Here is a 12,116-nt window from a genome sequence, read left to right as displayed (position 1 = left end):
CTGAAGAATTTCAAGGTTGGAAGGTCTATCTGATCCAACCACCTATTTTCCCAGTGCTAAAACCCTTGCCACAATGTCCCTGCCACATATTTACCCAAACTAGGTTAGAACACCTCTAGTGATAGGAAACTTGGCTGGATCTCTAAACAGCTCTTTCATCTTTGGAATATTCCGGATCACAGAAATATATCTTTCTATAACCTTATCCCAGCTCTGCATAAAAACCTTTTATATATTTGAAAACAGCATTAAGACTTCAAGGAGTTGCCTTGGGTTTATGCCATGCCTCTCCACTTCCTCCAACCATGTCTCACACGGATTTTTTATTTTTATTTTTTTGTGTGTCCTTTCACCTTTCTCTTTACTTTTCTCTGAATATGCCCTGATTTAGCTTCCTCCAGCCATGGAGCCCCAGACTGAATGCCCAGGGTGTGAAGTCTGATTAGCACAGCTTAGAGCTGGACTATGCCTCTTGTTCTAGATACTGCATATCTATTCATGCAGCCTAAAATCACATTAACTTTTCTTGGCAGCCACATCACAGTTGACGACTGCCGAACCCATTTGTCAAGTAAAACCTCTAAATCTTATGTCTGTGTAATTGTTTTTCCTTTAAAGATGGTGCTACTAAATCATATCTCTTCCACCTTGTGCCTCTGTCATTGACTTTTTGGACATCAGAGCAAGATCTCAGACGCAATTCTGCTAGATTCAGTCCATCTTTCCAACCTGACATTATCTTAATGGATCCCAATTGGTCATCCAGTGTATTCAATGACCTTCCAATCTTCGTTGGTATTTTAAATTTTCAATCATAATGTAAAATAAATAATGTATTATGTTGATTTATTGGTTTCGATGATTTAATTCATCTAAAGGTGTTTGGAAGAGTGTCTTCATTTTTATTTTTTTAAGATTTTATTTATTTATTTATTTATTTATTTATTTGTTTATTTATTTATTTTATTTATTTGAGAGAGGGAGCACGAGCAGAAGGAGGAGTAGAGGGGGAGACAGAGAGAGAAACAGACTCCTTGCTGAGCATAGAGCCTGAAACAAGGCTCAGTCCCAGAACCCTGAGATCATGACCTGAGTTGAAGTCAGACACTTAACCAACTGAGCCACCCATGCACCCCTATGGAATGTTTTTAATATATAAAAACTACTGGTTTCTAGTTTATTGTATTAGCAAATATATATATATATTTATATACTGGTATATATATATATATACTGGTAAGGTATCTACTTCTTAAAATCTATGAACTTTTCCTGTGTAGTCAAAAACATCAGTTTTTGCATTACTTTCATGCGAAGAATGTGTGTTCTATTGTGGGGCCCACGACTGTATATTTATCTCTTAAATTAAGCTTGTTGGTTGATAGTTTTAAATATTTTATATATTTATTGTACTTTTTGCCTGACTGATGTATCAAATCCTAGATGTTTGTTAAAATCTTCTAAAGTCTTGTTTTCATCAAATTTTCTTTGTTTTTCTAAAAGTTTTTGCCTTATCTATTATGCTGCTATATTATCTAAGGCCTAAAAATTTATTTATGTTGTATCTTCCTTATGGATGGAACTTTTTCAATTACTACAAAATATTCTTCTTTATCTCCCTTTGTTCATGTCATTGGTAAAAATATTGAAAAAACAAGGGCAGCAATCTGTAATAGAGCTCTCTGAACTATTAATACCGTGTGGGCATAAATATTCAACCTATCTTCTATTAGGCATTCTCAAAACACTCCCACACAACCCAGGGCAGTCTTTAATTATTCCCCTGCAAATGTAGGAAGGAGGCAGCAGAGTAGTCATGAACACCAGCATTTATCCTCACTTTCTTGCTCTTTCAGTATAATGGCTAGATAGTGCCTCTAGCATATTCCAGTGTAGTCTAGGTTATAACCTGCTGACAGGTATGGTTGGCTTAGAATTCATTAGACCCAGAGTAAAAAGGCCTTGGTCAAATCCTGATTCTGACATTTACAAGCTTTGTGGCCTTGGACAAGTCACATGTTCTCAGTGACATTCCTTCAGATGTCAGCCAAGGGGCAAGTAGAAACTGAAGGGGAATCCTGCAGCAGCAGACATGTGTGAAAATGGGAAACATAGGAAACAGAAGACTCCAGAAAGGACAAAACCAAAGGTGGCTCAGGAGAGAAGACCGAGTGTAAAAAGAGAGAGCCATAACATCACCATCAACGTTAAGTACTGGTTAAGCCCTTTGTAAAGTAACATTCTGGGTAAAATAATTTAGACTTATGGAATGGGCTCTGTACCCCAGGATTTTAGCATCTAAGAACACCAAGTCCAATATTAAAAAGTGTCATGGAAGAAAAAAACAAGGGGAAGAAGCCACACATCCTGAAGTAGCCCCCACCCCACCGTGCCTTCCTGGCTCTGGTTGATGGTAACTCTGTGAGTGATCACAGAGCCCTACCTGGAGGGAAGTGGACAAAGCCACTCGAGGAGTGGGGGTCATGGTAGAGTTCTTAGGGAAAAAGTTAAGAGAGGCTGAGTCCAGAAAAGGGAGATTTTCAACAGTGAAGGGAAAAAAACAACAATTATATACTGAGGATGCCACAGGGCAGTCACGGATCTAAAAGAATGAGTCCTATTGAAAACCAGGATGAAAAGCCCAGGTCCAGCTTAGAGGATAGAATGGCTCTCAGGGTGCCCGAGTGTAGCAGATGCCTGCTTTGTAAAGGAGAACCATTAGCATGTGTGTGGTATTAGAGATTTAGGATAGGATGTGTGGGAAGGAAGGAAGGGTGGAGATACAGTGATTCTCATGTAAATACAAGGCTTAGCTCTGAGAGGCCTTTACAGTTCATTTGCAGGGAACTGGAAGGTGACATGTAGTTAGCAATAACTTACCCTGCCAGGTTCCCACAGGGACGGCAAAAATTAATTAACTTTCACAAAGTGATTTGCACATGGAGAGTTAAGGTACCACACTGGAGTAAAGCAATAATGCTCAGTTCCAGTGGGGTTCCAGCTAATGACACACAGGCCAAGGCCTTTCTGCTATAGAGTATTGCTTGGTCAAAATATCCTCCTGTTCCCTCTTTCCTTTTTGCCTCCACTTAGAAAGAGAATCTATTCAGATTTCAGAGGGTCTCAAAAAGTTATCTGGTCAACCTTCTAGGTTCTAGATAGGGGTGTGCTGAAATCATTTCAGGAAAAAGTAGTTTCTTCCTTCCATGAATGAAGGTATGGTCTTGACCTTGGACAAATTGCATTTTTCTACATGTTAGATAAATTACAGAAGCTTGAACTCAAGGTAGAACTTAGACATGCCTCTGGCCTTGGAGCATAGCCATCCTGATTTCATCTGTTTCCATTTGGACAGGCAGTGGTCTGATCACGTCTCCTAGTTTGCACAGACAGTCTGATGAAAGGCAGATATGAAGAGAGGAAGAATTCCCCTCCCCATCAGAGACTGGGCTTACAAAGCTCATGTATTCCCAACCTCTTTGTTTGGCATGTGAAAAAAATGAGTCAGAGCAAGGAAGTCTATGGGCATCCAGATACCCAGGGTCTGAGTACAGGGGAGGACCCAGGCCTGGGAAACGATGACTCTCCTCCCCCAAAGGTTCTCTTGTCCCTGCAGCTTCATATTACAGAATCCCAATTCTCAGGCTTATGTCAGGGCAGCAGGTATCATAGATAGGCTGCCTGTCAGGCCGTAAGAAACATTCTCTCCTGGTCTAGACACCATCCCAGAGCCCTGGGAAACCACTCTAGACAGAACGTGCCTGGATAGTGGCTGGGCAGGGGCTGCAATTTAAGGGCCCTCATGCCCCCCAAGAAACTGCCTGAGGACTCAGTTGCACAAGAAAGACTGTGCAGATGAGGAAGTGATCCCAACAAGGCCCTGGGGAGTCCTTCTGAGTTTGTTAAGGCCAAGTGTGGCCCACCAGTGATGTGAAGCAGGCAGCCTGGGTGGCTTCCCCGGGTTACTGAGCTACAGATGACTGAGCAGGGCAGAGCACAGCCCATGGCCTGTCTTTGATCTAGAAAGTACTTTCTTCCCAGAGCTCAAAGCACTCTCCAGACACCACCTAAGTCATCCTTACCCCCAGCCTCAGGGTTAGATCCTGGTAAAGAACCCAGCCAGGTCCATGTATCCGGCAGATGCCAAGTCTGGCCAAAAGTCAGAATCCCGGGGCACCTGGGTGGTTCAGTAGGTTAAGCGTCTGACTCTTGCTCTTGACTTAGGACGTGATCTCAGGATTGTGAGATCGAGCCCTGCTTTGGGCTTCACATTGGGCATCTCTCTCACTCTCCTTCTCCCCCTCCCTGCACTCACTAGTGTGCCTGTGCTCTCTCTCAAAAAGTCAGAATCTCTCAGGACAGTTTATAAATACAGACTTCGAGTCCCCACCCCAGACCAAATGAATCCGGCCTTCCTGGGGTGGGACCTCAGCATCCCCTAGTGATTCTGGCAAAATATCTGAATCTACTGCTGCCTCCAGACAGTATCACTCTACAGGTCCTGGAGAGCGGAAGCTTGGTTTGTTTTTTCCTTCCACGAAAAGGTAATTGGGGAGATGCTTTCCATGGCAAAGGAATTTGTAACTCTGATGGCCAGAAGTCCTTCCTAAGCCTACATTGTATCCATCATGCTAGATGTAAAGATCTCTGAGCTTCTGTGTGGTGAACAGGAGGAGCATAGCTCTATTACAGGGTAGCCTCCACTTCCAGGGAGAGATGCGAGGGCATCCTCCAGGTTCTGAAGTTTAGAGGGAGAACTGGGCCTCAGCCTGAGGTTCCTGCATTTGACCTTGTGCCCACTGCACCCCATGGGGCTGTGGCTACTCCCCAGTGGAGATACAACTGAGTCCAACATTGGACTCAGCATTCCAACTCAACCTTCACTCCAAAGGACAAGGGGGTGGGAGACTGAATGCTCCCAGACTGGCCTCTTTCCCCTATTCCCAATATGTAAGTGCAAAACAAAACAAAACAACAATAACAAAACAATCCAAGACAGGGCACCTGGGTGGCTCAGTGGTTGAGTGTCTTGCCTTTGGTTCAGGGCGTGATCCCGGAGTCCTGGAATCGAACCCCACATCGGGCTCCCCACAGGGAGCATGCTTCTCCCTCTGTTATGTCCCTACCTCCCTCTCTGTGTCTCTCATGAATAAATAAATAAAATTTTTAAAAAAATCCCAGGCAGTGAGGTAAGGAAGGCCCCCGAGGCTGGTCTCCCGACACCAGCTATCAGGAGCTTGTCCCAGGAACTCAAGCTAGCTGCAGGCTCCTCCACCCCTCTCCCCCGCCACCCCCCTCACCCCAGAACCTGGAGGGAACCTGAAGTGGAAGCTGGGATGGACCTGGTTTGCTCACTGCAGCAAAACAGTAACCCTGTGGGGCATGATGCAGCCTGGGGAGCTGGAACAGGACCCCCACCCCCTAATCAGCCTCATTTTCTATGGGCTCCACAGGAGAAAGAAATATGATGTGTGGTTTGGAAAAGGAGGAGGAAGCAAAAGCCTCTTCTGCCAATGGCAATGCTGTCTAGCATTTCAATGCTACAGGAATTCTCTGGTGGGCTTTATGGCAGAATTTTTAGGGGTATGAGCTTGACCTTATCAGCGTGATCATAAACTCCTCCAAGATGGGGACTCTGAGTTCTATTTGCTCAACTCAGAGCTGGACACAGAATAAGTGCTTGTTACGTGCAGGCAAGAGTAACAATGCGCTGGGTCTCCAGGCTATGTGCACAGCACCAATGACTACAGCCATGTTCGGGACAGGTGCTCATTTTCCAGGTGGAGTTGAAATGTTTCCAGTTTTCCACACTGGAAAGCCAGCCCATGGAGGAGCCTGGGAGATGTTCTAGCCTGAATCGGGCCATTCCCCAGAGCATTCCTCCTCCCCCACTGATGCCTGGACACACTGCTCCCACACACAGCCCCAAACTCCCCGACTCATCTCCTAGAAGATGTCTCAGAGTCACTTAACCTCACCCTGGGTTATTTGTCAAGACTCCCATTTAAATATTCTAGATGCTATCGGGGTTTCCAGCTTCTTGTCCAACTACTGAGCTCCAAGGACCCTTATTGATCATCTGGTCCAGTCATAACCCAGAAGCGGGATGTGACCAGCGTTTTTGTTTCTTTAATAGAAGACACGAGAATAAAAGAGAATGTCAGAGTATGTCACATGCAGTAAGGGTGAACTCCATTTCAGGAAATTTTAAATTACACACACACCTAAGTGTATGGGGGTTACAAAGTCAAATGCATTTTTTCTGGCGAGTCACAATCACAGGAAGTTTGAAAAACACCAACCCTATTTTCTCATGTTGCCAATAAGGCAAATGACACACAGAGATGTAAAGCTAGTTACTTGAGGTCACACAGCTAGCTGGTCAGTGGCAGTGCCTGGGCAAGAGCTCAGTTTTCTCCTGCTTCCTATTTTAGTGCTCTGCTCACTAGAGCCGCAGGTCTCTGGTTCTGTACCCAGAGAACACCCCTGGTGTGGGACAGGGCCATAGAGTTCTGGGAAGCCTCAGCCCCACCACAGCTGCCCAGCTAGGAGTGGGCCCCCATCAGCTGACCCAGGGCAGCTGTACCTGGCAGGGATATTGACAGAGGATGGGTACAGACAGCTAGAACCTTTGGCGGAGCTAACTTTGCACATGCAGCCAAGAATGACCTTGACTTTCATCTCAAGAACTTTTTAATCTTTAAATTAGGGCAAAAACACGAAAAGAGGCCACTTTAGGATGAATGCAAGGGCTACCCAGCTCCGAAACAAGTCAAGAGCATTGCTCTCTCCCTGTGGGAGTGCAGGGCCACAGAGAAGCACCCTGCAGGGAAGATTCCAGGCTATGAGCTGGGTCACTGCCTGCTCATTCAAGCTGTGACCACTCTCACCCCCCTTAGATGAAAGAGTACTCCTCTCTGCAACATGCTACCTGTTTCTGTAGTTCTTCAGGGTGATCAACACTGGGGTCAGAGGAAAGTAGGGGTGTAGGAAGGGTCAGAAAAGAATACAGGCCTTTATTTTAAAGGAGAGAAAAAACCAAGGCTCAGAGAGGCCAAGAGACTTGAGCAAGGTCATAGAGCTAGCTGGTTGGAGAGCCATGCATGACTTAAATTCAGAGCTCCTGTTTCCCAGCTCCCCACTTCTCAAATCCACAAAGCCCCTGGACATTTTGTTACAATGCAGATCCAGTAGGGTTGGGGCGAGGCTTGAGACTCGGCATTCCCAAGAAATTTCCAAGCGATGCCGATGCTACTGGCTCTATCCCATGTTATCTGGAAGGTTATATAAATGGATCTTTAAACTTCACCACTGCTTATATCAAGGCTCAAACTCTCTACTGTAACCAGTGAATCCTCTAAGACTAAGAAACATACTTGTTTAAAATAATAAGCATTATTATTTTAACATGCATCAAATACTTATTTTGTTATCACCCCTATCTTATGTATAAGGAAGCTGAGACTCAGAGAGGTTAAGTAACTTAGCCTTGAATCACACAGCTAGTAAGTGGCAGAGCCAAGATGCAAACTCAGCTCTGTCTTGACTCACAGCTTAACCAGCTAAAAGTGGTGCGGAAGCACACCCTCAACCCTTCCTTCCTCTGAGCCTTGGGAGCTTCTCCCCAGAACGCTCATGACACTCCTCCAGCCAAACCATGTTTTCCCCAGCACTACTTGGCCACAACTTTCTCATAATTCACGCTCCTAAAGGTCTTTTTTCTCCAGATCTGTGTAAACTTAATGGACTCCAACAAGTTATTTTTAGAGTGATCTAGGGGAGACACAAGCTGCAAAGATAAGGGTAATGTGTGGTTGGCTGATCCACGCAGTAAGACACCTGGTGATCTCCTTCTAAATCAGGGGCGTGCATGCTTTCACCAAGGCCATGTCAGTGTAGACTCTGAAGTCTAGCAGCATGGACTCTGAAGCCCTGCCCCAGGAGGCAGTGCCAGGCACCAGGAGTTTGGCAAGGAAGGGTGCATCGTCTACGCTGGAAGCATTGAGGACTCCCACACAACAGGAGTGATCTCTGGCAGAATTACTGGGAGGACTGCTTCGGCGCACTTCCAGGTGCTACCCAAACCCAACCCTGTGTTTTGGCCACATCTTCAGGATTATGAACCATGCTTAGTTACACCGTGCTTCACCAAATGTGAGCTCACTGCTGTGACATACATGTGATGACTATGGACAAGGGTGGCACCCATTCCCACACGTGAATGAACATCTAAATGGCTGGCCCGATACCTGTGGCACAAGGCTGACTCCTGTTGGCTCCAGGTTCAGAGTTCACCTTGCTGGGGCTGCCTTCTCCAAGCAAAGAAGTGTGAGAAACCACTAACTACTGCAGAGGCCCTGGTGGCCAAGAGGCAACAGGACAGATATGAGGCTGTGATGCTCCAGAGAATGATCAGGAGGGGACTCAGTGGGGCCCAGGGCTGGTCTGCAGTTAGGGGGTAGGCCCGAGGTGTCGGGCCTCAGTGTCTAGATGCAGGGAGAGTTGTTTTCCAACCAGCCTCAGGTGCAAGGCTGTCTTGCTCCAAATGCTGGCTCTGCCACTTACAAGCTGTATGCCCCAGGGCATGTCATTTACCTTTTTAATACCTCGATGTCTTTAACTATAAAATGTGGAGAGCAGTGAATAGTCCACATGAGCCGGTATATATATTTAAATAGTGCCTAGCCTTTTCAAAAAGCGGGGGGCGGCGAGGAGTGCCTAGGTGGCTCAGTCAGTTAAGCGTCTACCTTGGGCTCAGGTCATGATCCTGGGGTCCTTGGATCCAGGCCCATGTCAGGCCCCTGCTCACTGGGGAATCTGCTTCTCGTTCTCTTTCTGCTGCTCCCTCTGCTTATGCTTGTTCATTCTCAAATACATAAATAAAATCTTTACAAAATAAATACATTAAATAATAAATAGTGCCTGGCATGTGATGAGGGCCTGATTAACGTGAGCAAGGGTATATATATATATGATAGCCAGGGGTCCCTGCCTCCACTCTGGCAGACAGTGACAGGGAGGCATCATGGAATGAGAAAGCACACTTTGTGTTTCTATTTTTCACACACACATGTACAGAGAATGGCCAAGGCTGAGTACCCACTTTTTCAGGGCACACTCCAGTTCATTCTTCTCATTGTGAGCTTCTTGGAGTTGGGAGAAGGTCCTGGTCAGGAAATCCTCAAAGCTGGACAGTAAGTGAGGTTTGTCCTTCTTCAGTTGCAGCCAGAGTTGCTTGATATCACTTTCACTACAAAAGGAAGGGGGACATTAGTGTCTGAGCATGGGAGCACCAAGGTCCCCAGATGTGAAACTGACAGCCAGCACATCTCGATCATGCAGTGATCTAGCAGTGGCTAGCATTTACTGAGTGCTTGCTATATGCTAGGTACTCCATGCATATCAGCTTATTTGACCATCACGGTAAACTAGGAGGCTGGTGCTCTACTTCCTCCAGAAGAGGGTGAAGTGAGCTGTCTCAGAGCACTCAGCTGGTAAATGACAGAGTCAAGAGTCAAATTTGGGGCCATCTGGCTCCTGTGTTGGCCTCCTTAAACTTGCACTCCACTGCTTCCACCTCTCTGGTTTTTCCTGACAGGCTGGTGGTGCTGAGCATGCCCAGCCATGTGCTGGAAGCATCTAAGAATGTCAGGAAGAAGGGAGGAGGACAGGAGCATAGTGCATGTGAGGACGAATGCCATGGAACTAAAACAGGGAGCTTGTTGCCCCAGGAAGGACAGTCCTCGCAGCTGAGAGGTACAGACATGCCATCTGATGGATGGCAGAAAGCAATTGCCACTGTGGGGGCCAGAAGAGAATATGCAGCACCCCACTGGGGCCCCATGGCACTGGGAAAACCTGATAAGTGAAAGGAAGGGAAGACACAAATCTGCGAGATGTATGCACACAAATGGAATGACAAATGGAAAGCTTTCACAGGCATGCAGAGGGACAAAGACACAGAGTGACAAGCCCAGAGCCTCCCTCCTGCCAGCCTCACCCCTGGCCAACAGGCACAATGAGCAGGTGTGTACATAGACACATAGGGCCACACAGTTCGGTGACAGAAAGAAGGAGGCAGCGGCATACACTGTGGACCATGCTATCCCTCTCTGGAGAAACCCCAAAATCTCTCCATCCTACAGAGCCAGAGAGCAGTCTGATCTGCAACCCATGAAATTCTAAAACCACGATGATCTGAGGGTAGCTACAACCAGGAACCCTTAGGATAAAGAATAAAATCCTTTGCTCTTGTGTTACAAGTACTAGATGGGAGCAACCTTCCTCTGAAATGGCATCTAACAGTGCCATGTTAGCAATGGGCCTGGGCACGCAGAGGACTCTTTGCACCCAGCAGAGGGAGGCCCACTGAGACATAAACCTACTTCTGACTAGTTAGCAGATCATCCATCCATCGTCCCTCCCACTTTTCCTCCCTTGCAGTCCTCCAACTCATCTGGACCCCACATCCACCCGTCACCCAATGAGTACTTCTTATCTGTTAGAACCCAGGGCTGATATGACATGAGGTGGTCTGGGAAACAAGGGAAGGAAAGTAGGGTCCTCCCTTGTTTCCAGAATGAGTTCCATTTCCCCCACATGGAACATGCTATGGTGGCCCACTTTACTGTACCGTAGATACGATGGAGATGGTATAGGGGGTTGAGATACACAGATCCCAGAGACATATGACAATGGCCTCTCATCATTGGGACAGGCTGCTCCCTTCATGAAGTAAATGCATTATAAAATCAAGGTCCACCTTGCTAGCTTTGGTCTGTCTGTTCATATCTGCCATGTTCTTGCTGGAGGAGCCAATTGGCTAGAGCCTCCAGTGAGATTTGCAGACCCACCTGACCCTCTTCCAAAGCTCATTGAATCCCTTCATCATGGATGTATCACCTCCCCCCAGATTTCTGAAGAAGGGACAAACCCATCAATTCTTGATAAAAAATAAGTGAAGTCCCATACACTGTCAAATCACTCAGCCAATCAGACCACTGGGAAAAGCAGGGAGTTTGGACGTCCAGTCTACTGTTTCTGCTCCTCGTAGAAGGTTGTAAGGGGTGCAGGACTAGATGGGATTCTGGGATTTCAGTTGACTCATCTGCCTACTTCCAGAACAACATACAAGCTATTCTGGGGAGTGGTTCCTTCAAAGACCTCCAAAGTCTTCACAGCCTCCTTTATGTCCTTATCTGGGGCCCCATGGTCTTGCCATTCCTCTCATGCTGCAACAACAGCCACTGCCTTCCGTTTAGCTTCCATGGGGATGGAGAGTGCTGGCTGCCATCTTCTGCATATCAATTTCTGTGACCACTCCTGAAACCTTCCCTAGAGCCTTTTCTTCCCCAGAATGCCTCATGCTGCCTCAGTTCTCCACAAGCCTCTACAGAGGCCCTCAGAAGAACATTGGGTGAACTCTGTTTTGAGAGCCTTTGCCAGGAAGCGGGGGGCTGCCCCAGAAAGGAGGGATGGATGGAGAGGTGCCTCTCTATCCTGACAGTGCTATGGATCACCCATACGGGCCCTCCTCCCACTCCTCCAGGAGGAGGCTTCACGGGGTCACTGGCATGGTCACTATGCTCTGGCCTCTTGTCCTTGGAGAAGCTGAGTCGGGTCTCTGACTAACACACTTCCCACCCACCTGCCCTCATCCACACCCTGCAGATCTGCCCCTGCCCCACCCCTTCCAGGCCTGCAGTGGGGTTGCCCTGCTGTCACCACTGCCCCTGGGGGCAAGTGCACTGCCCATCCAGAGCCTCTCACCAGGCTCTCTCCCAGGCCTTTGCCTGTCTTTTCTTGTCTGGCCACAGGTTTTGGCCAGCCTTTCTCAACTCTGACGTAGTCTATCAAATAGTTTGCTCAAAAATCTGCAGAGCTACGGACTGATGCTTTGGCCTGTGTGTTGTGTGGAGGCCCCTCCTTTCCTGCTACTTCTTCATCATTCTCAACCACAGAGCTTGGGTTACTTTTCTTCCCAGGCTCGGGACACATCAGCTCCAATCATTAGGCCATTCCCGCTCCTGATACATACACCCAACCCAAGACCAAGAGGCAAAATGCAATGGGAAAAGGGAGAAGATCACAGTATTCCATGTTTTTAAGCTACTGGT

At 47.0% G+C, this 12,116-nt stretch overlaps 1 protein-coding gene across 6 annotated transcripts in view; it reads right to left on the bottom strand.

Annotated features, from left to right (window-relative positions):
- The window catches only part of CRACR2A (calcium release activated channel regulator 2A), a 144,345-nt gene that overhangs the window by 67,561 nt on the left and 64,668 nt on the right, over positions 1–12,116 (bottom strand). For all 6 annotated transcript variants that reach the window (XR_007406620.1, XM_049102983.1, XM_035707280.2 and 3 more), the window contains one exon: positions 9,104–9,250. Coding sequence is in view for 5 of the 6 variants with exons in the window: in XM_049102983.1 (XP_048958940.1) it covers positions 9,104–9,250 (147 nt within the window). In the remaining variant the exon portion in view is untranslated. The remainder of the gene's footprint in view (positions 1–9,103; positions 9,251–12,116) is intronic.

This window comes from Canis lupus, chromosome 27, assembly GCF_003254725.2.
Source record: "Canis lupus dingo isolate Sandy chromosome 27, ASM325472v2, whole genome shotgun sequence".
Lineage (NCBI taxonomy): Eukaryota > Metazoa > Chordata > Mammalia > Carnivora > Canidae > Canis > Canis lupus.
This window is presented reverse-complemented; position numbering and strand designations above follow the sequence as displayed.